The 25,066-nt window shown below is 40.7% G+C and overlaps 1 protein-coding gene across 2 annotated transcripts in view; it reads left to right on the top strand.

Annotated features, from left to right (window-relative positions):
* naalad2 (N-acetylated alpha-linked acidic dipeptidase 2) overlaps positions 1-25,066 on the top strand; it is a 77,741-nt gene that overhangs the window by 40,556 nt on the left and 12,119 nt on the right. For both annotated transcript variants that reach the window (XM_080197013.1, XM_080197014.1), the window contains 4 exons: positions 2,308-2,371; positions 5,779-5,846; positions 17,231-17,322; positions 23,334-23,424. In XM_080197013.1, the coding sequence (XP_080053139.1) occupies positions 2,308-2,371; positions 5,779-5,846; positions 17,231-17,322; positions 23,334-23,424 (315 nt within the window). The remainder of the gene's footprint in view (positions 1-2,307; positions 2,372-5,778; positions 5,847-17,230; positions 17,323-23,333; positions 23,425-25,066) is intronic.

The following is a 25,066-nucleotide window of genomic DNA, read 5'->3' as shown; positions in this document are numbered from 1 at the left end:
TCTGGAGGGGATGTGATGAGGAGCCAACAGAGATTAATTCCTAAACTCAAAGACCTAGCTGCAGCGCTGGAAAAAAGTTCAAAACCTCACGTAAATGGTCAAGATCAGCTAATGCATCTTCAAATGTCATCTCCCACTCGTCACACCATTAAACGCTCGCTCAACTGAAGTGTACCACAGCTCATCACTCACCCGTCAGCAATCAGACCTAACATTCAGATACACCACATCATGCTCTCACATTCACCAATGTCAACTTTACATACCAATAGTTAGCTTTGGTAGGCACATCATCCAAACAGCATTGCACTCACTGACACTTGCTTCTCTATTGCAGAACACGGTCACACATAACCTCAGCCAGCAGGAGAGAACTGGCTAAAGCCAGTTGAGCCCTTTGAAAGAACTGCACTGCACATTACAACACCAGCAGCCACTGAGGCCACAACTATTCAGAATGATGGTATTCTTACCTCACACCCCCTCTCAAATTCCACTTTCCTCTGATCCTGATCTCTGGTATGAAATGCAAGCTGCTGATGGTATGGCCATGGGCATCTCGCTTTCCATATCACCCAAAACCTTCCTTTTGCATTTTTGCTTTCAGATAACCAAGATTTGCCACCTGACCAACGTGTGCAGCTACGTCCCAAACGATGTATGCAATACCAGACACCTGATGAAGAAACATCATCATTTGATCTGACACTTCCAGTCACCAGCTCAGATACTGGCACTTTGCACACATTGGTGGGTGGTATAATGTTGGCATTAATATAAAGTGAGTCACTGGGCATGAGTGGGTTGCAGCTAGGCCAATGAGAAAAGGTAGTGAGTCTGCCAGCTTGCCAGAAGGTGAGATCATAGATGAGTTCTACTGCAGAGGACTCTGATAAGGCAGCATATTGAATGAAATGTACTCCAAAATGCTTAGTACATTGCCAGCTCTGCCATAGAAACTGTTTTCAAGGAGCGTAGAGGAGTCCAGCTCCAATTCAGCAGGGCTTCGCACACAACTTGAGCTCATCCTTTCCAGTATGGAAATAGTGACCAGGTAGCTAATGTCTCAGCTTGCATTGCAGCACAGGCAGAAAGCTGTATCTACATGGTGGACTGGAAGCTCAGGCTGAGTTCATGAGATCCATGTTTCTTGGTATGCAAGTCCAGCATGGTAGCATGCAGTTTCAGACTGCTGCCATTATTGGCTTTGACTATCAGTGTTCAAAGGAGAATGCAGCTCTCATAATGCTCCAGCAGATTGCAAGGATTGCTGAGGCACCACCTTGACGAAATGGCAGCGGCTCTTTGGGGCATGAATTTCAGGTGTATCTAAAGCACACCCAAACTTGCGCTCTTGCAGCAGTGCTCAGAAGTCCAGCATACATTGCTGAAGTTTCAGGCTTTCATAGTATCAGTACCAACAGTGTTACAGAACTAAATTTTGAGGCCATTGTGTTTTAACGGGACCTAGCACAAGAGTCAAAATAAAAAAGTTTGTTTGTGGTATAAAGCAATGTGAGTGGTCATTTTTCAGGTGCTGACTGGTTAAGAGGCTGTGCTAATATTCTAGGAAAACAACAGTAACAATGAAAGTCAGCCTAAATTTGAAAAACATGAGTTAAACAAAAAACTGTAGCATTGTCTGAAACAGACAAATTTACCAATCACATCCTAACATGTGGAATTTACCGTAAAGTGAGAAAAGTAAAAAACGTTTATTTATTCGTCACAAGTAGGCTTACATTCACACTGCAATGAAGTTACTGTGAAAATCTTCTAGTCGCCACAATCTGGCGCTTGTTCAGGTAAACTGAGGGAGAATTTAGCATGGCTAATTCACCTAACCAGAATATGGTTCAGTAAGAGTTTGCAAAAAAGCCTTTCTTGAATGTTAAATAAACTGCTCTGCTCTGAACATCAGCAGATTGGTTCTGAAAGGAAGACGTGTATGATTTAATTGAGATGCGGCTAGACTGCCCACTTGTTATAGCTGGAAAGATTTTATTTCCTTTTAAGAAGAAAATGGAAAGTGGCCCAGATCAGCAGTTGCTGCTTGATTTATTCTAAGTTTATTAAAATTCAAGTAAAGAACTTACATTTATGTCATGCCTTTCACAGTGTCTTGTACCCCAAAATGTATTATAGCTAATTACATACTTTGAAAGCTTAGTTGCTGGTAATATGAAGCAATAATTTTAAACTAACCATTGATTGAAGCAACAGAAATGGCTACATATAGATAAATGAAATAAAGGAATGCATAAGTTACTGATGGTTTCAATAATGTCTTGATATTTTTACATTAAGGACAATGCCAAACTACTACAAGAACGGGGCGTGGCATATATCAATGCAGATTCATCCATAGAAGGTAAATAAAACAATTGAGTAATTTGATTAATTTTTATCAGATTTCTCTCTGTCATTTTTTTTACCTTGAAGTGGTGGTCAGTTTTTTTTAAAGTGCCTGTCACTCTTCCTTCTGTGTATATAGAGTACTTGCAATTTGTGTATCAGTCACACTGCTTTTGATAGTTTGGTGACGATGGTGTCTGAATCCTTTGTCATCAACCAGAAATTTGATCGTTGTGCAGGAGTTTCTTCAAGTTTGGAAATCTAGACAAGAAAATGGAAGATAATGTTCAAAGCTTGACAAAGCCATATCTGAGCAATTAGCTGCTCCCGGTTTCATTTATTTTAACTTCTATGGCTGGCAATTGATGCTTTTTCATCCAAGTGTAAAGCCCAAATTGCTCTGCCTATGTACATGTTAGTTCTCAGTAACTGGAGAACTATTATTGTTTCCAGTCATGTCAAATAATCTGCAGGATTCCCAGTTCAGTGGTTTCACGGGATTTATTTCTTACCAGGGATAAAATCAAAACTGTAACTGTAACATTTTGAGACTCTTTGATAGTGTGCGTCATGCCAGTCTCACTTGGAGTCTGGCTCCTTGTAAGTGGAATTTACTTTCTTCAGAAAGTCATGAACAGAAACTTGTTATCTTGTCAGAACCTGTAGCTGGGGAAATTGAGAAACATGCATGATTCAATTCCTTTTCAAGATGGATGATACAAACAGAAGCTGAAACGATAGTGTATTATCTGACTCGGAGACAGTTGCTGATGACTGGGTCTTCTGTATGTTGACTGTTTGGAGGGGCATTAAAAGAGACAAGGTTTACCTAGCTGTGAAGAGACATCAGGGAAAACAGTGGTCAGTGAATCTTGGTTCACTATCTTTATCTGCAGCAAGTCCAGCAGTGATGATTTTTCCCAGAGTTGAGCTCCTGAGAAACACGGGGTGATGTGTAATACAGAGTTGACCACCAAGGCACAAACTATCAGCACACAATCCAGTTAAGTGCATTATCTTAACTGCTGAGAAGATTGTAACAAGGATCAACCAGATTTGTCCAAAGATGTGTGGGTTAGGTTGATTGGCCATGCTAAAAACTGCCCTTAGTGTCCTGAGATGTGTAGGTTAGAGGGATTAGTGGGTAAATATGTAGGGATATGGGGGTAGGACCTGGATGGGATTGTGGTCGATGCAAACTCGATGGGCTGGATGACCTCTTTCTGTACTCTAGGAGTTCTATGATTCTATATCTATGAGATTTCTTAACAGAAATGACAGCTTTTTACAAAGTCCATATCCAGCTTGTTGTGCAATTTGTAGCAGAGAAAAATCTCCCTTTTCCTTTCTTATCTCTACACTGAAGCAATGCAGACAAGTAAAATAGATGAAAATGACTCTCTCCATACCAAAGACCATCCTCTAGATTATTAGAGAAATCTGGCGAGGATAACTGTTCTCTACAGGCAGAACAGAACTACAAGTTATATTTCTGTAAGAGAACACAGGAGTTGGTGTGGATGTGGTTTAACCTGTATCTTGGCCTTTATTACAAGAGAGATAGCGTATAAAAGTAATGAAGTCTTGCTACAACTATCTAGAAGTTTAGCAAGACCACACCTGGGGTACCCTGTATCATTTTGGTTTCCTTATTTAAGGAGGCATAGACTTGCATTCAGGGCCACTGTGCATATACCAGTCACGCACATGCAGTGGCCTACTTAGCACTATGCTGCTGGCTGTCAGGTGGAAATAGGCCCCTATCCTTTACTTTGCAGAGTGAATCCTGCTGAGGCAATCTGCAGTATTTAGAGTGTTGGAGATTTGCTCTGGTAAGTACGCTAAAAAAAACTGGCAGGAATTACCCCCATTTTCCTGCACATTGGGAACTTCGAATTTTTTTGGGAGAACCTCGGTCAAGATTCTGAGAAGATTGACAAGGTAGTTGGTGACAGAATGTTTCCTCTCGGGAGGGACCCAGATCCAGGGAGCACAGTTTCAAAATAAGAATCTCCCATTTAAGACCGAGATGAATAAGGAATGGCTCCTATCAGATGGCCGTTAATCTTTAGAGTTTACTACTCCAGATTGAAGTGGCGACTGAGTGATTGAATATTATCGAGGCACAGATAGTGAATCTGCAATGGAGTGGAGGAGGGGTGTGGTGAGGAGGAGGGAGGCGGGTGTGGTGGGTGGGCAGACAGAAAAGTGGAGTTAATGCCACAATCAGATCAGTCGTGATTTTACTGAATGCTGAAGCAGACCCAAGGAACCAAGTGGCCTACTACTCTTATTTCTTCTGTCAATCCAAAAGGTCTGTTTAGAATCTGTGTTGAAGCTTCACATATTGCATGTATTTTGTGTCAGAGATTGTGTTATTGTCTAGAATATTGCCCCAAGTACACTAGCATTCAAGGTTAGCTGTGTCAATATAAAGTGTTAAAGAACATTACAAAGCATATAGTTAATTAGGGAGAAATCACATTGTTAGTGTGCATTAAAGGACTAAATTCAAATGTTTTTTTGTTGAAAGCAACAGTCTTACTCATAGTTACCTCTGGCTGAGCCTGATGTATGAAACATAAATAACTCAGCATTTGTAGTTTAGTCTTTTAGACGTTTTGGTAGGATGTTAATTACTGAGCTCTTTGTAAAGAGCTAATTAAAGAATAAAATGAGTGTCGAATGTGGCCCCCAGCATTTGAACTTATGAGGCCATTTGAGAACTCCTTCGTTATCCCATTGAAGGGGAGTCCTACACACCCATATTCTACTAACTAGAATTTACTTTTTTTAAGACACTTTTTTAAAATAATCACTACTCACATTTAAAACATCTAACATTTACAGTGAAATTTAGTATAAAATAATTTTTCTAATTAGCATGCTGCCTCACAGTGCCAGGGACCTGGGTTCGATTCCTGTCTTGGGTCACTGTCTGTGTGGAGTATGCACATTCTCCTTGTATCTGCGTGGGTTTCCTCCGGGTGCTCCGGTTTCCTCCCACAGTCCAAAGATGTGCAAGTTAGGTGGATTGGCCATGTTAAATTGCCCCTTAGTGTCGGGGGATTAGCAGGGTAAACACATGGGGTTATGGTGATAGGGTCTGTGTGGTATTGTGGTTGGTGCAGACTTGATTCTGCACTATATGATTCTATGATTCTAATTACCTTTATGAAAATCAAGGCCAGAGGTTAACTCTGAATTGATTTCTTAACACAGGAATTGTGCAAACATCTTAGCCCTTTAACTTCCAATGAATATGAATTTTTCATTATCTCATATTGCTACAATTTGGGTTCTTATTTCAGCACTAAGTTTTGTTGAATCTGGAAAGGCCACTATTTTAGTTGAATAATTGTGGATGGCTATTTGTGATGTTTGTAATTTAACTCTTTGCCTCTCATTCTGTCTTTCCCTCAGGTAATTACACACTGAGAGTTGACTGTAGCCCTTTGCTCTACCAGTTAGTTTATACCTTAACTAAAAAGGTAAGGAAGCTGTTTAACTGTAACTGTTCCTAAGTTCCACGATTTATTGAAGTGAAACAATGGACCCCCAAAATATTTATGTTGAAAATGTAAAATGCATGTCCATCAGCCTATTAAAAAGGTGTAAAAGTAACAGGGTTGTTGTGGTGGAAGATTTTAATTTCCCCTTTATTGACTGGATTCACTTAGTGCTAGGGGCGTGGATGGGGCCGAGTTTGTAAGGAACATCCAGGGAGGACTTCCTGAAACTGTATGCAGATAGTCCAACTAGGGAAGGGGCCATACTGGACCTGGTATTGGGGAATGAGCCCGGCCAGGTGGTCGATGTTTCAGTAGGGGAGCAGTTCAGGAACAGTGGCCACAATTCAGTAAGCTTTAAGGTATTGATGGATAAAGATAAGTGTAGTCCTCAAGTTAAGGTGCTAAATTGAGTGAAGGCTAATCACAACAATATTAAGCAGGAACTGAAGAATGTAGATTGGGAGCAGATGTTTGAGGGCAAATCAACATCTGGCATGTGGGCGGCTTTCAAGTGTAGGTTGATAGGGATTCAGGACTGGCATATTCCTGTAAGGATGAAGGATAAGAATGGCGAGTTTTGGGAGTCTTGGATAATGAGAGATATTGTGAACATAGTCAAAGAGAAAAAGGAAGCATTTGTCAAAGCAAGGAGGCTGGGAACACATGAAGCAAGTGTGGAATACAAGGAAAAATAGAAAGAAACTTAAGCTAGGAGTAAGAAGAATTAAAAGGGGTCATGAGAAAGCATTGGCCAGTAGGATTAAGGAAAATCCCAAGGCTTTTTACACATATATAAAGGGCAAGAGGGTAGCCAGGGAGAGGGTTGGTCCACTCAAAGACAAGAGAGGGAGTCTATGTGTGGAGCCAGAGGAAATGGGCGAGGTATTAAATGAGTACTTTGCGTCAGTATTCACCAAAGAGACTTGTGATGAGCCTGGGAAAGGATGTATAGATAGTTTGAGTCATTTTGAGATCAAAAAGGAGGTATTGGGGTTCTTGAGAAAGATCAAGATAGACACGTCTCCAGGGCCTGATGGGATGTACCCTAGAATAATGAGAGAGGCAAGAGAGGAATTTGCTGGGGCCTTGAGAAAAATCTTTGTATCTTCACTGGTTACAGAGGAGGTCATGATGTGGACTCTCCACTCACCTGACGAAGGAACAGCATTCCGAAAGCTTGTGGCGTTCACTATCAAATAAACCTGTTGGACTTTAACCTGGTGTTATGAGACTTCTTACAGGGGAGGTCCCAGAGGATTGCAGAATAGCCAATGTTGTTCCTTTGTTTAAGAAGGGTAGCAAGAATAATCCAGGTAATTACAGGCTGGTGAGCCTAATGCCAGTGGTAGGGAAATTATTGGAGAGGATACTTTGAGACAGGATTTATTCCAACTTGGAAATAAGTGGATGTATTAGTGAGAGGCAACATGGTTTTGTGAAGGGGAGGGCGTGTCTCTCAAACTTGATCAAGTTTTTCGAGGAAGTGACGAAGATGATTGATGAGGTTAGGGCAGTGGATGTTATCTACATGGACTTCAGTAAGGCATTTGACTAGGTCCCTCATGGCAGACTTGTGCAGAAGGTGAAGTCTTATGGGATCAGAGGTGAGCTGGCAAGGTGGATACAAAACTGGCTCAGTCAAAGAAGACAAAGGGTTATAGTGGAAGGGTGCATTTCTGAATGGAGGGCTGTGTCCCAGTGCTGGGACCTTTGCTGTTTGTAATATGTATATATGATTTGCAGGAAAATGTAACTGGATTGATTAGTAAGTTTGCGGATAACACAAAGGTTGGTGGATTTGTGGATAGCAATGAGGACCATCAGAGGATTCAGCAGGATATAGATCAGTTGGAGACTTGGGCGGAAAGATGGCAGATGGAGTTTTATCCGGACAAATGTGAGGTAATGCATTTTGGAAGGTCTAATACAGAATGCAGGTGGAGAAGGTAGTCAAGAAGGCATACAGCATGCATGCCTTCATTGGCCCGGGGTATTGAGTTTAAAAATTGGCAAGTCATGTTGATGCTTTATAGAACCTTAGTGAGGCCGCATTTTGAAATATTGTGTTCAATTCTGGTCGCCACACTACCAGAAGAATGTGAAGGCTTTGGAGAGGGTACAGAAAAGATTTACCAGGATGTTGCCTGGTATGGAGGGGATTAGCTATGGGGAGAGGTTGGAGAAACTGGGGTTGTTCTCACTGGAGCGATGGAGATTGAGGGGAGACCTGATAGAAGTCTACAAGATTATAAGAAACATGGACAGAGTGGATAGTCAGAAGCTTTTTCCCAGGCTGGAAGAGTCAATTATTGGGGGCATAGGTTTAAGGTGCGAGGGGCAAGTTCGAAAAGAGATGTACGAGGCAGATTTTTTACAGACAGTGGTGGATGCCTGGAACTCGTTGCCGGGGGAGGTAGTGGAAGCGGATACAGTAATAACTTTTAAGAGGCGTTTTGACAAGTACATGAATGAGATGGGAATAAAGGGATATGGCCCCCGGAAGCATGGGGGTTTTGGTTAAGTCGGGCAGCATGGTCGGTGCAGGCTTGGAGGGCCAATCAGCCTGTTCCTGTGCTGTAATTTTCTTTGTTCTTTCTTTGTCCTTTATAAGGATATGTAGAATTTGTAGAATATTTATCATACTGGATAAAGGAGGTTTTCTGGATCAGATATGATACAACTGTCTAACCTTCTCCAGATATAGCTGCTCTGTATATCAATAGATCTTATTTGATACCATGGGACAAGGGTTTAAAGGAATAAAAATTATGTGGAATTTCACAGTATGGCTAGTTAAATATGGAGTCAGAGCATGGTTTGATGCAAACTTGACAGCTCATTGGTTTATTTTGATCTAAAAGATGTAGATGGTGCTCCTTCATGCTACCTATGGAATTGTACTAAGTGCAATTATGATTGCATTTCCCTTAAAAATGACTATCTGATCTCCCTAGAAAGCATGAAGCAGAAGTTTTGTTTTGGAAAGGAGGAAATCCAAAACGTTTGATACCAGAGAAATACAGCAAGTTGTTTAGATGTTGGTTAGTAGGCAGGAAACACATGGTTCTGGTAAGCAGCTTTTGCTTGCACTAGGGTGTAAGTGTTCTGAGGACAATTTTCAAATTTGCTGACAACATGGAAACGTGAGCTTGACAAATGTCAAAGAGGACTGGAAAAGATGGAAAACAGGTAGTGATTTAATGTGAATTAGAAGCAGGATTAGGTCTCTCAATCCTGCTGTGCCATTCAGTAAAATCATGGCTGATCCAATTGTAACCTCCAACTCAACATTCCTGCCTAACCTCAATAACCTGTCACCTTCTTGCTTGTGAAGCACCTATGAAGCTCCAACTCAAAAATATTCAAAAAATCTATTTCCACGGCTCTTTAAGGAAGAGATTTCCTGAGATTCACAACCCACAGAAAAGAATTCTCCTTCCCTCTGTCTTAAATGAGTGACCCCTTATTTCCTAAACAGTGACCCTCCTAGTTCTAGATTCTCCCACAAGCGAACACATCATTTCCACATCCACACTGTTAAAAACCCTCACAATCTTCAAACCATGGAATCCCTACTGTGCAGAGGAGGCCATTCAGCCCAGTGAGTCTGCACCAACTCTCTGAAAGAGCATCTTACCTGGGCCCAACAACCCCCTCCCCTATCCGTGTAACCTCGTGCTTGTGTCTTATATCCCAATTTGGTATCTGTCAATCAAGTTGTCTCTTACTGTTCTAATCTGCAGTGGATACAAGAGTGACCTGTCCAACCTTCCCTCATAAAACAATCCGCCAATTTGTTCTGGTAAACTTTCTCCAAACCATTTCCAACACATTTACGTCCTCCTTTAAATAAGGAAACCAAGACTGTACTCAGCACCCCAGATATGATCTCACATCTGGATGCTTAATCGGGATAAATATGAAGCAACACTTTTTAGAAGAAAATGAGGGATTGGATTGTGGACTTGATGCAAAGACACGAGAGTTTGTATGAAGATGTACCTTGGCATTTAAAGATGTAATTCTCTAAAGTCTGAGTGCAGGTAAATTCAGCCCTGAAAAATATCAACTACAGCATTATGCATTTTCATAACTTAGAGGTATACATGAGTAAAGAAGCAATTTTTAACATTGTTGGATTTTTGTACGCTGTTTTCATACTGTATTATGGAGAAATTAACAAAGGTTCACCAAGATTATGCCATGGATTAGAATCTATAGTTGCAAAGAAACACTTGAATTTCTGTGGTAATTTCTACTTCAGGAAGGAGGGCTAGGAGAAGATTTAATAGAAATTTTTCAAAAAATTATGAAGCGTTTTGATGGAGTCAGTAGGGGAAAGCAGATGAGTGAAGAGAGAGGTGAGGAGTAATTTTTTTTTAACAGTGTGCGTCATGGAATGGTTTGCCAGAAGGAATGACTTGAGTTGGAGATCATTGTTTCAGTGGAATATTGGATGAGAATTTGAAGCACAGACAGTAACAGTGCTGGGTGCAGCAACCAGCACTGTGGATTCGTTCTGCATTTTTCAGCAATACTTCCAACTCTATTGTAAACTTCTATGATTCTGTCAAGGAAACACTCACAGACTAGCCATGCAATTTCTAGAAGCTGTTCTTGCTGTAACATGTACCCACGTTCATTGATTCTAATTGAGAGAGAATTCTACCGATGATTGGCACGTTGGTGAACACTTACTAGTGGACACTTCTCATATAGGAACTTGAATTCTGAAAGACAACTAACGTTGGGCCACAAGAGTCTGGTTTTGACATTTATTGGACCTGTACATCAATGTAGTTCCAGCAGGAATTATTGGATAGTGATTTATGAGAAACAAAATTGACTGGTATTATCTCCTCTCACCCCGCACCCCAACCTGGACATACTGGAAATTTTCTGTTATGCTATCTGTAAAGAGCTGGGAACTAATTGTTACATGCATATATATATTCTATGGTGCCATATGAGGGCAGCACGGTAGCACAGTGGTTAGCACTGCTATCTCACAGCCAGGTTCCTTAGTTTGATTCCAGCCTTGGGACACTGCCTTGAGTTTGCACGTACTCTCCATGTCTGAATGGACTTTCTTGGGGTACATCAGGTTCCTCCCACAGTCCAAAAATGTGCATGTTAGATAGATTGGTCATACCAAATTGCCCCTCAGTATCCGAAGATATGTAGAATAGGTGAATTCACTCGGGGTTACAGGGATAGGGTGGAGGGGAGGGTGTGGGTGGGATGCTCTTTAGGAAAGTCAGTGCAGACTCAGTGGGCTGGATGGCCTCTTTTTTCTCTGTGGAGATTCTCTGGGTTTCCTGTTCCGTTGCTGTCAGGTGCTGAGTAACAATGTCTACCATCAGTCTACCAGCCAACTAGAGAGCAGCAGAAAGTATATTCAAGGAAACTCCAACATTCTGCGTCTGAAGTGTGATCATTTCTAACTTATGAGAACCAGATAACATAACAGCTTTTAAGATCAATTATAGAGTCCCTAATTATATAAGAATAGTGGCATGGTGGTAATGTTCCTCCACCAGTAATGCTGCTGTCTGGGCTAATGATCTAGGGACACAAGTTTAAATCCTGCCATGGCAACTGGGGAATTTGCATTTACTTAATGATATCATTCCGGAATTAAAAATAGCTAGATAGTATCATGCAAACAACTGTGAAGCTACCAGGTTGTCATAAAAATCTATCTGGTTCACCACTGCTCTTTAGGATTGGACACCTCCTGTCCTTACCCAATTTAAACCATTTCAGTTTCCAGATGCACAGCAATTGACTCTCAATTTCTCCCAGATGGCCCAACAAACCACTCACTTGTATTAATTAAATTCTGATAGATCACCCTGCACTGATGTGAGCAGCGAGCATGACAAAGGCACACCCGCCCAGTCAACATCCAAGAACTTACGCTGAAATTGGAAGTGATGCATAACAGATCAGTGAAGCAACAGCCTGGTGTAGTTATATTCACAGAATCATACCTTACAACTAATGCCCTGGACTTCTCTTATCACCTTCTCTGGGAATGTCCTGTTCCACTAGCAGCACCAAATGTGGTGACACAGTCATCACGGTGTTGTCTTGGGAACCCAATGACTCCAGAAACCATGAAGTCATCAATCATACATGGACAAGGAAAATTCCTGCTAATTAACACTATCCTTTCTCTCAGCTGATGAATCCATGCTCCTCCATATTAAACACCATTTAGAAGAAGCAATATTGACAGCAACGATGGAAAAGATCCATGACCATCATCAAGCGTGGCTTGGTAACAACACTGGTTGAGTCCTGAAGGACATACTCTTCAGCCTAGGTCATGGCAGTGGTGGAGCAAACACAGTAAGAAATCTGACAACACCGGGTTTAAGTCCAACCGATTTATTTGATAGTAAACTCACAAGCTTTCGAGGTGTGCCTCTTTGTCAGGTGAATGGAGAGTACTGGCCTCAGAGAGCATATAACAGCACAGACAGTTTACAGACTACAGTAATTTATTTACATTTATCTAAATTAAACTCCATCTGCCATTTATCAGCCCACTGGCCCAATCAATCAAGATCCATTGCAATCGGAGATAACTCTCTTCACTGTCCACAATGCCATCAATCTTGGTGTCATCTGCAAACTTACTAACCATATCCCCTATGCTCTCATCCAAATCATTAATATAAGTGACAAGTAACAGTGGACTCAGCACTGATCCCTGAGACACACCACTGGTCACAGGCCTCGAGTTTGAAAAATAACCCTCTATAACCACTCTTTGGCTTCAGTCATCAAGCCAATTTTGTATCCATTTAGCTACCTCACCCTGGATCCCATGAGATTTAACCGTATGCAACAACCTACCATGCAGTACCTTGTAAAAGGCCTTGCTAAAGCCCATATAGACACTATCAACTGCACTGCCCTCATCTACCTTCTTGATTACCCCTTCAAAAAACGCAATCAAATTTGTGAGACTTGATTTTCCACTCACAAAGCCATGCTGACTGTCCCTAATCAGTCCTTGTGTCTCTAAATTCCTGTAGATCCTGTCTCTCAAAATGCCTTTGAACAAATTACCCTCCACAGATGTGAGGCTCACTGGCCTGTAGTTTCCCAGGCTTTTCCCTCAGTCCTTTTAAAACAAAGGCACAACATTTATCACCCTCCAATCTTCAACTGTGACTATTGATGATTCGAATATCTCTGCTCGGGGACCCGCAGTTTCTTCCCTAACCTCCCACAATGTCCTGCGATATGTATTATCAGGTTCCGGGGATTTATCTATCTTGATGCGCTTTAAGACTTCCAGTACCTCTTTCTCTGTTATAAGTACAGTCCTCATGATATCATTATTTATTTCCCCAAGTTCCCTCACATCCATGCTTTTCTCAACAGTAACTACTGTTGAGAAATATTCATTCAGAATCTCACCATCTCTTGTGGATCCACACATAGATGATCTTGTTGATCCTTAAAAGGCCCTACTCCCTCCCTCGTTACTCTTTTGCCCTTTATGTATTTGTAGAAGCTCTTTGAATTCTCTTGGGGAAGACTTTTCCATTCATGAGAGAGACTAGGATCCAAGGACACAGCCTCAGAGTAAAGGGACAACCCTTCAGAACTGAGATGATGAGGAATTTCTTCAGCTAGAGGGTGGTGAATCTATGGAACTCATTGCCACAGAAGGCTGTGGAGGCCAGTTCGTTGAGTGTATTTAAGGCAGAGTTAGATATGTTCTTGATTGGTAAAGAAGTCAAAGGTTATGGGGAAAAAGCGGGAGAATGGGACTGAGAAACTTATCAGCCATAATTGAATGGTGGAGTTAACTTGATGGGCTGAATGGCCTAATTCTGCTCCTATATCCTATGATTTTATTGTGATCTTACGATCTTCTCACCTCTGTAGCGGTTTCAGATGCAAGAAGGTAAATTCAAAGGCTGAGAAGCGAGTGACTGTCGTGGACGTCATGCCATCATTTCACCCAAATGTGGCATTAATGAGCATGAGTAAAATTGGAGTCACTGGGAATCGGGGAATATATTTCCAGTGGCTGGAGTTCTAATGAGCACAAAAAAAATTGTTGTTGGAGGCCAATCACCTCAGCCATAGCTGGAGGAGTTCCTCAGGGTGGTTCCCTAGACCCAAACATCTTCAACTGCTTCATCAATTAACTTCCCTCATCATACAGTTAGATGCTGATGATTGCAGTGTTCAGCTCTTCAGATAATGAAGCTGTCCTTCCTCAAACGCAATAAGACCAATAGCACTTGAGAAGCTAGACACCATACACTTCAAAACAGCCACCACATTCGCATTCATTCACTTCATCATTAGCACACTGTGGCTGCAGTGTTTACTATCTACAAAGTGTACTGCAGTAACTCACCCTAGCTTCTAAGATACCACTTCAAAGGAATTGGATTGTTATACTACCAGCTGTCATACACCATCCTGACCTGGAAATATGTTGCCATTCCTTCATCATTGTTGAGGCAATACCACACACACTGCAATAGTTCAAGAAGGGGGTTCAGCACCTTCTCCAAGGGTAATTAGAGATGAGTAGTAGATGCTCATCTGGCCAGCCATGCCCACATCCCCATGAATGAATAAAATAATCCAGCTGAGGTAACTTAACTCCCTAATTGCTTTTGTTTTTTCTCATTAACCCTTGAATTACATGCTGAATTATATTATAAAGCTTTTCATCATTTCATTAAATGCAATCATGTTGGAGTTAAATAGTTCCAATAAAATTTAGAGCCCACGTTTTAAAAGTTATGTGGTGAAATGCACCCTTATCTCACAATGGCTAGTAAGGAATGGTTGCTAGTTTAGCTGGACAAAATCTTGAAATGCACTGTCTTCATCAATTTTCTGTGCAACAAGGATTAATTTACTTTCAAGATCCAGCAATGGCACATGCTAATGCTTAAATTTGCCCACCGCTTATGTTGAATGATGCTGAGAGTTTGATATGTGAGCATGTTCCATTCACCGTCTTTCTGAATGCCATATCCAGTTCAACTTGATCAACTTGAGGCTTTGTGTGCTTAAAATGTAGGCTTTTTAAAACCATAGAATCCCTACAGTACAGAAAGAGGCCACTTGGTCCATCAAGTCTGCATCGACTCACCCAGGCCCTCCCCTCCAACCTATCCCCATAATGCTTTGCATTTATCGTGGCTAATCCACCTGGCCTACGTGTCTTTGATGTGTGGGAGGAAACTGGAGCACCCAGAGGAAACCCATGCAGACACAGGGACAATGCGCTCCACACAGGCAATCACCTAAGGACAGAATTGAACTCTGGTCCCTGTTATTGTGAGGCAGCAGTGCGTGCCACCATCCCACTTTTTGTGTTGAATAATCCCCTTCATCAAAAAATGTTCTATGCAAATGATTCATTATAAAATTATTACATTCACTGATTATCCTTGATAGTAAGATGTCTCACAACATCCAGGTTAAAGTCCAGCAAGACTTCAACTGATGAAGGGACAGCGCTCCGAAAGCTAGTGGCTTGTGCTACCAAATAAACCTGTTGGACTTCAACCTGGTGTTGTGAGACTTCTTACTGTGTGTACCCCAGTCCAATGCCAGCATCTCCATGCCATGGCTATTCTTGATAGCACAGCTCATAAAAGAAAGGGAAAACCTGTCAACCCTTTGGTTTTTAAGTGGATGATCCAGATTGAAAAGCCCTTATTCTTAAATTTTTAGATGAAATGGTTGCTACAATTTGAATATGCTTTCATTTTCATTTAAAACAGCATTTATAATAAAATACTCTGCAGTTATGAAACCTAATGTGTTTATTTTGTCACTTTTTAATCTTTATATTTAATAGAACTGATTCATAGTTGATAGCTTGGGTCATACGATTGAAAGTGTACTTATTTGTGCACTCTCTGTGCATTAGGCAAACTTGATGATGCCAGTAAAATAACCAAAATAGTGCAGATGCTGGAATCAGGAACAGGAATGAAGTTGGAAAAACTCAGCAGGTTTGCCAACATCTGTCAGGAAGGAAAACTTGCTGGATTTTTCCAGCATCCTCGGTTCTTGTTGAAGACACTTGTGTTAATTCACTTGAGTTTCTGTTTGACCTCGAGGCATTCTGCACTGCTAGTTACTTGCATATAAAGTCACATTTCAATTCATATGGAGTGGGTTTTTAAAGGAGTGCTCATTTTTACTGAGACTGAGAGAGAGATTTTATAAAAGCCTAAGAAATAATCAGGATTGTTCTACCTTAAAGAACTCCCATCACCAAAGATTCAGGATAGTATCTTGCTGACCTCCCGGGCTGTCTGATTAAAATGGTATAGAATCATATCAAAGAGGTATGGAGCACAGAAAAAGGCCCTTCAGCCATTAGAATTTTTTATTTGTTCACAGGAATGTGGGTGTTGCTAGCTATGCCACATTTGATGGGGCTTGATTAGGCTGAATCACAGGTAAGGTCAGATGACTGGGCACAGAGAACTGAAGCTAGCCTGCTTTTGGGATTTTTAGAGAGAGATTGCTTTCTCCCTATCGTTTGCTCTGTCTGAAGTAGAGATTGTCTGGGGATGCATCATTCTCTGAAAGTTGCTGCATAGAGTTAAAAGACAAGTGTCTGTCCAGCTCACTTTCCAGAAGTTTCAAAAGGCTGTAAATCTGGTACCTTCGTCAGCACCTTTGGTTTCTGTGCTAACTGGTTCTACAGTCTGTGGGGGATACTACTAAATTGGGACAATAGAGATAGCTAGCAGCGAAGAATTATATTTTGTCGTGTTTAAATATTTTATTGTAAAAGTTTTGCAACTTCTTTTTGTTATATTCTAACTCTAAGTTTGTTTTGATAAAAGCTTCCTAGTGGATCGTATCTGGAGTGAAAACATCTTATCCTCACCCCAATGCTAAAATCAAAGCAAAAGTTGAGGTCTAGGCTAACTTCATAAAATACCTTGGAGTTTCTGACCTGGCCCTTAACACCATCCCTAATTATTCCTTGGATTTGAGGCAAATTAGGAGTATCAGCCATAATCATAATGAATGGCGGAGCAGGCTAGGATGGCCATGTGGCCTACTCCTGATCCTATTTTCAATGTTTTCTATGTAAAAGGTAGTGGTGAGCCATCTACTTGTACCTTGGCAGGTCATGTGACGTAGGCACTTCCACAGTGCTGTTCGGGAGGGCATTCAATGAAGGAACAGTAATGTAGTTCCAAATCAGGATGGTGTGTGGCTTGGGGGAGAAATATACACTTATTTTAACCAGACATTTTACATTTATGGAGTGATATGTTATAGCTAAAGTAGGCTGGCAGTAAAATGTGAAAAATGATGGCTTGATTGTTTTTGCCTCCTTTCAGATCCCCAGTCCTGATGATGGTTATGAGGGAAAATCCCTATTCCAGAGTTGGTATGAGAAAGATCCTTGGACAGGCTACAAGGAAGCTCCCAGGTCAGCAGAAAATAAATGTTTTTTTATTCCCCCCAACTCTTCAGTTTGTACAAACGTTAGATGAAAAAGTGTAAATTTAGTCAGATATGTATTGTGCTAACAGTACACAATTTTCCCAGATCAGTCCTTTTTTGTAATTATTCACAGTACAATGTTGGTATCTTGCAAAAAACTATCCTAATGGGATAACTAGAAGGTCAAGCTGTAGATACGTAGCATTGTAGATGATACAGCCCCAAGGGATACTGGCCCTGTACAAGCTCTTTGGTTGATTCATCTAAGTATTTTCACAGCCTGCTTTTGCCTGTAGCGCTGCAGTATTTTTCTTGTCATGAGATCATAAGATATAGGAGCAGAATTAGGCCATTTGGAGTCTGCTCCACCATTTGGTTATGTTAGGTTTCTCAAATCCATTCTCTCGCCTATTCTCTGTAACCTTTGATCCTCTTAACCAATCAAGAACATATTCATCTCTGTCTTAAATGCACTCAATGACCTGGCCTCCACAGTCTTCTGTGGCAATGAATTGCATCAATTCATCAGCCTCTGGCTAAAAAAAACTCATCTCAGGTTCTAAAGGGTCGTCCCTTTATTTTGAGACTGTGCTCTTGGATGAAACATCTTCCCCATGTCCACTGTATCTAGGCCCTTCATTATTCTGTAAGTTTCAATTAGATCCCCCCTCATCCTTCTAAACACCATTGAATATAGACCCAGAGTCCTCTAGAGCTCCTCATATGTCAAGCTTTTCATTTCTGAGATCGTTCTCGTGCACCTCTTCTGGACCCTCTTCAAGGCCAACACATCCTTCCAAAACTGCTCACAATTGCAAATGTGGTCTGACCAGAGCCTTATAAAGCCTCAACAGTACATTCCTGCTTTTATATTCTAGTCCTCTTGAAATGAATGCTAACATTGCATTTGCCTTTCTAACTACCAACTCAACCAGCAAGTTAACCTTAAGAGAATCCTGAACTAGGACTCCCAAATCCTTTTGCGCTTCTGAATTCTAGAAAATAGTCTATGCCTCTATTCTTCCTACCAAAGTGCATAACCTCACACTTTCCCAGCTTGTATTCCATTGTCGAACAGTTCCCTTTTTGAATCTTACAATGAAACAGCTTCTGACATCTTTTTAGTGCATTCCACAATAAAATAACTCTTTCAATTTAAATCATTTTTTGAACATTTGGCAAGCTCTCGTTCTTTTGCCAATCACTAGCTTCTGCCACTGAAAACAGCTTCTCCTCCTTATCAAAACCTATCATGATTTTGAATGCCTCTATCAAAACTCCTCTTGATTTTCTCTGCTTAAAGGAGAACAAGCCCAGCTTCTTCAAACTCTCCACCTATCTGGAATTCCACATACCTAGTTCCATTCCAGTAAATCACCCTTGGATCCTCCCTCAGGCCTCCCTAGAATGTGGTGCCCAAATTTGGACACACTTTATAAAGATTTAGCCTGACTTCCTTGATTTTGTACAGTATCCCTCTATTAATAAAACCAGAAATCCCATATGGTCGTTTGACAATATTCTCTACTTGGCTTGGCAAGTTCAAAGTTTGGTGTACATGAACCCCCAGGACATTCAATTCCTGCCTTTCCTCATCCTTCTTCCCAAAACATATTGCTCCATATTTTGCTGTGTTAAAATTAAGGTGCTCTGTATCTGCCCATTTCACCAGTTTGTCCATGCCCTCTGGAGTATGTTCCTATCTTTATTATTTACATGGGCAATATTCTCTGATCTCATTTGTCCCGCCCCTGCTGCCAGCGAGAATGTAGAATTTGACACTCAGCCAAAACGCCGATCACTGCAGCGGTACTGGAAAATCTAGCCTGGGGCGAGGTTGGAGTTTCCAGCAAATATCTCCAAGTTTCGTATCATCTGCAAACTTTGAGATTACATTCCTCCATTCTGGGAAAAAGCAATCATTCACTTTGTGTAGGTTGCAAGGTATATCCTGGCTGGTTTGGGGAGTTGTGTGCCTCCTGATCAGATAACTGGTACCCTGCGCAGAACCCTGCTCATCTGGTATCCTCTTTTCTAGTGAAGACAGATGCAGAGTACTTATTAACTCAACCATGTTCTCTGCCTCCAAAAGAATAATTCCTTTGGGTGTCTTCCTTTGACTATCTCCTTACAAGTAACATTTTATCAAAGACTTTTGGTTCTTTTTGATTTTAGCTGTTAATCTATTTCCATACTCTCTGTTTGTCTCTCTTATTCTCCTTTTTAGATCTTCTCCTTTCTATGTTCTGCTGAATTCTCAATTGCACTGTACGTTCACAGTTGACACAAGCTTCCTTTTTCTGTGTGATATTAACCTTTCTTTAGTTATTTATACTTCCTTTTTGTAGCTCTTACTATCTGCATGCCGCTTTTATTTGTACCTTACCAATTTGCCAGAATCTGTTATTATAATTTTTCTCATTTTTTAGTTTTCTCTCTTGTCCGTGGCTGTCTGTTTGACAAGTAGTACTCTTGCTCTTGATTATATTGGTTCTGAATCATGTTCAATTCTTTGAACACCTCAAACTGTGCTTTCATTTTATCCATTTGCAGATTTTCACAGTTTACAGTGGACAGTTTCAGTTGCATTGTATTGAAGTCTGCCTAACCAGATCCAGCACATTCATGTTCCTCTCTTCAAACCAACCGCACATAGCTCTCATTGTGATTTGGTAAATGTTTACATCCCATTAGTGTGTTAATGAAATCTGGCACATTATTAAATCTGATATGGCATGCTCCCTTGTAGATTCTAAGACTTGGATCTAAATTTCCTGGCAGACGGAGAGCCCCTCATTTGTAATGAAAATGGCACTCGGACGTGGAAGTCCTGCCCCCAATCCCAGCTCCCACCATTTTTGCTGGGGGCGGGGGTCAGTGGAAGTAATGGGGGTGGAATGAAGTTTGGAAATGCGTGTTTCATGGAGCAGTTACCCTTTTAAACTGCAGCTGCCTCCCGTCAGATCTGATTCTTGTCAGCTAGGGGTAGACTCTGCAACTTGTGCAGATTAGACCAGAGTAGGAGCAAATCTAAACTTGTGGAGTTGCTTGGTTAGGGTACAGTACCTGTTAAGTTTGTAGATTTGAGACTCGTTAATGACTGAGTATGTACCACACAAGTACAGACTGTGATTATGAGTGACAGTCAATTTATTAAGCAACACAAGTTAAACTACGCAATATTTAAAGGTGGGAAGCAATGTACAGCATCTCCAGTCTTTCCCTTCTGGATAGCTGTGGCACTGTCTCTTCAAATGTCCAGTTGACTTGTTGTCTTTGATCCTTCTTTTTGTGTGCACTGATATCTCAAAGTGCCTCGTTTTAATCCTCTTTTCAGATGATCTGCCCTGTTAGGTCATATCCCAGCCTCTCTCACGTGATTGGCTTTGTCTATCATAATCACTTCACATTTCAGTCCCCGGACCCTGTGAGGCTTTCCCTTTTCTTCTTAGCATTCTTGCAAAAGATTCCAAAGGTTAATTCTGCTCAACATTTCCTAGTACAACAAAACATTTTACAAGATATGTAACCAGGCAATTTTTAACTTTGTCCATATCAGTGTTAGCTTCACCACATTATTTAACAATCACATTTTGACATTTCCCAAATAAGATTAACCATCATACTTTCTTGTTTGACCTTGGCAAAACAAGACAGCTAACATTGTAAAAAGATTTATTTTAAATCATTCAAAGATGACAGGACTATTCATTCACAACTTGAGAGCGAAGTGGAACTGATTCCTCAAATTTATCTTCCTATAAGCTGCTGCTGAAGCTCAAGATTGCCCATATGGCAAATTAAACCAAAACTCCTTTCCATTCTAAATCTCAAAATTTTACAATGGCCCTAGACAGGTTAAAAACAACTCTTCCACTGTTGATTTCTAAAAACCACAATTCAAAGTTAAACTGTATAATTCCTTTATGGGATAAAACTTTAAGAGTGCTGCAGTTCATTTAAACTTTCTGACTGCTTGTGGTTTTTCTTTCAACTATTTCATGTTACTCCCTCCCCATGGAATGAGCCGACCTTCTGCTTCACTCTTTTCCTTAGTGGCTTGGACTGAGTCTGTAACTTAAGTTACATAGAATCCCTCCAGTGCAGAAGGAGGCCATTCAGCCCATTGAATCTGCACTGACTCTTTGACAGAGCATCTTACCCAGGCCCACCCCCACCCTACCCCCAGAACCCCAAGGTTTAATCCCCCCAACCTACATATCTTGGGACACTGAGGGGCAATTTACCATGGCAAATCCACCTAACCTACACATCTTTGGACTGTGAGAGGAAACCAGAGCACCTGGAGGAAGCCCACGCAGACCCAGTGTGAGTGTGCAAATTCCACACGTACAGTCACCCAAGGCTGGAATCGAGCCTGGGTCCCTGGTGCTTTGAGACAACAGTGCTAACCACTGTGCCGCCTACAATCTTTGTACAGCGTAGCAAAGCACGGCATCATAAAGTTTTCATGTAGAAGGGAATCATCACTGTTTCAGAAAATAACAGTAAAAATAGCTGTATGTTATTCACATATAAAACATCTCAAAAATTGCATTGTGTGTTGACGAACGTGAAAGATACACTTGTCTTAAACAACGTTTTAGGTTTTATGTCTCTCTTTAATGGACATCAGCCTAATAGAGGTGAATATCACAGATTATTACTGTCTAAAATAAACATCATTATGTCAAATTGGTTTTAAAATTCAGGTTAATCTGGAAAAGTTTGAGATTTAATTTATATCTAGGACTTATCATAATTCCCCAATGTCTCTAAAATTATCCTAGATAAACCAGCTTAAATTAAAATTGCTCCACCACGGTTTATCCAGTAGCGGTAATGCATTATAATATTGAAGTGCCATTTAACTCTTATTTGATTCAATAATGCTGAGGACTAAGCAGCAAGATATTCCATTTTACTTTGTGCAGCTACTTTATTTCACCATTTCTATCTAGCAAAGACAATTACAATTGTCAATCTAGTAACTCTGCAGAATTCTGCACTACATTGCTGACATTCCATCCAAAATTACAACCTTGGCTATGGATATTATTTTAAAAACTTAGCTTTTTCCACTTCTTGTAGAAATGTAACAAAGTGATAATTTCCATCTTAAAATTTGTGATTTGAATGTTTTTACAATGAAAATATACAACTGTTTTGTTATAGTGTGTTTTTAACTGTTTTGTCAAAATAGTTCAGTCTTCCAGTATGATGTGTTGATTCCATCTTCAAGTAATTTTACCCAGTTGTTTTTTCTTAGCTGACTACATTTTGAGATCTTTCAGTTAACATCTTGTGTATACTTTATATAATATTATATTCTAATATCAAATTAGAGATTAGATTTTCTGGTTGCACCCGCCCTAGAAATTCCCACCTGAAATCAATGGACTGTTAAATAGTCTGTCAAATTGTCCATTGCACTTGCAGCGATTCCCAAGGGGAAAATTTATCCCTATATTTCTGATACCCTAAAGAATTTGTATTACTGAGTTTGCTGCTAGTTATATTTCAATGTTATCTCTGCAATGCTGTTCAATTATTCAGATCCCAAGACAACATTAAATAACTGTCTGGTAGGATAATTTTGGTTTATTATTTCCAAATAAGGAAGAGGGTGCCTTGAACTTGATAGTTAACATCTGCTTTCAGAAACACCTTTTCACCTTCACAATGTTTGCTCTAATTCAGAAGATAATACGAGCCTAACCAACAAGATGTTTTTGCATATGCTGTGTTGATCTTAAACAAAGTTCTTTGCCTCTTTCAAATATTTTGCTGACAGTTTTAGAACCAACAGGTATGATTGGGTGTAACATGTTGAAATTAATTTAGTTTTTTTTTAGATTTCCCCATAATTCCTTCTACAGAGCAGATGTGAAATCTAGCATGTTTCCTACATTATGCATATTGCCAATTAAAAAGCAGCTTTTTACAGTATTCTTTCTAATTACAGAGTTAGTTATTCTGGTCTGTTAATATATTTAGGATAAGAAAACTGGGGTCTGGCAGTGATTTTGAAGCTTATTTCCAGCGACTTGGTATTGCATCTGGCCGTGCACGATATACAAAAAACAGGGTGAGTACATTCAACAAGTGCACAAAGTAGATTGTTGGAATTTTGGTCCATGTTCACTGATCTGTGTATTTATTTCATAATGTCTTTACCATATTTCAAATGCTGTTTGGAGTTAATATTCTGTTACCACAATTAGAAAAATTATGTAATAAAAATAGTGGCTGAAAACATGTGATCAGAATTGGAACCCTTATGCCTGATGCGGACCAGACAGAAAACTGCCCATTTATAACTGCTTACATTGAAAAGACTGAATTCAAATCCACAATGCAAAAGAATTCCCTCAGCATAGAAATCCTCACAGAAAACAGTGAAGAGAATCGGGGCTGTCCTCTTTGTATCCTCAAATCCTCTGCTGTCCTCATCTGTCCTCCGATTCTCTGCTGTCCTCAGACCCTCTGTTGTCCTCTTTGTGTCCCCAGCCTCTGGCCTCCTCACTGTGTCCTCAGATTCTCTACTGTCCTCACCCTATGTCTTCAGACTCTCGGCTGTCCACACTCTTTGTCCTCAGATCCTCTGTTGTCCTCAGACAGTCTGCTGTCCTCATTGTGTCTGCAGCCTCTGGTCTCCTCACTGTCCTCAGACCCTCTGCTGTCTTGCCCTATGTCCTCAGACCCTCAGCTGTCCACACTCTTTGTCCTCTGACCCCCTGCTGTCCTCACTGTATCCTCAGGCCCTCTGCTGTCCTTGCTGTATGTCCTCAGACCCTCTGCTGTCCTTGCTCTGTGTCTGCAGACCCTCAGGTGTGAGGAGAGCCATTAACAGTGTCAGACAACATGAGTTAAGAAGGGACATGAATGGTTATTAGTTGCTGGGAATGAGATATAAGGAGCTGGAGTTTGGCCTCATGGAGAAGATGAGCTTGGAGAGGAAGAAGGGAAAGAAACTAGAGAAAGATGTGTTTAAGATTAGCCTGGGGTTTGGGTGGTGTAGGGGCAGCGGCATTTGAGGAAGTTTACCAGCTGATCAGTCAGTCTTAGTCTTAGTGGCAAAGAAATCTTTGAGCTTCATGTGCTTATTGTTAGAGGCAAGTATGAAGGAGACGGAGAGGAGTTTGAGAAGATGGGTCACAGCAGAGAAGTGATAATGGGGATCACCTTTGTATTCCAGGATGATTGTGGAATAGTGAAAAGTTTGGCAGATGGGAGCAGGCCCCAATTGTACATTATGATCCAGCCTGGCCTGCACCAGTCGTCCATCCTTGAAGAAGTGTGGGCAATACCAGAAGGAGCAGCCATGGTGAAAGAGTAATTTCAGTTAACCATCAGCTACTAGTAATATTAGCTGAGATAAATGAGGCTTGGAATGCAGTTCTCTGTTGAGACACAGCATAGTCTCTACCCCTGGTGTCACCTGTCATTTTCTTCCTACAGATTCCTGTCCACTAGAGCTTATCTCACTTGCTATAAATTTTAATTTTCCTTTTCTCTTTGCTCTTCTTCAGTGGCCATTTAAGCATCATCAGGGTCTTGTATGCATGTTTTATTGCTGTAATTATTACCTCCATTATCTCTTAACCTTCTTATTTCCATCATTTAATCAAAAATGGTCTTTTAACTATTCACAGGCAAATCATTTATTTTTGTCACTTTTCCTCTGGCTCTGTTACTGCTTATAATGTCTCAGTTCTGACAAATGACCT

Source organism: Carcharhinus amblyrhynchos, chromosome 10 (genome assembly GCF_965287045.1).
Source record: "Carcharhinus amblyrhynchos chromosome 10, sCarAmb.v2.hapA, whole genome shotgun sequence".
NCBI lineage: Eukaryota > Metazoa > Chordata > Chondrichthyes > Carcharhiniformes > Carcharhinidae > Carcharhinus > Carcharhinus amblyrhynchos.
This window is presented reverse-complemented; position numbering and strand designations above follow the sequence as displayed.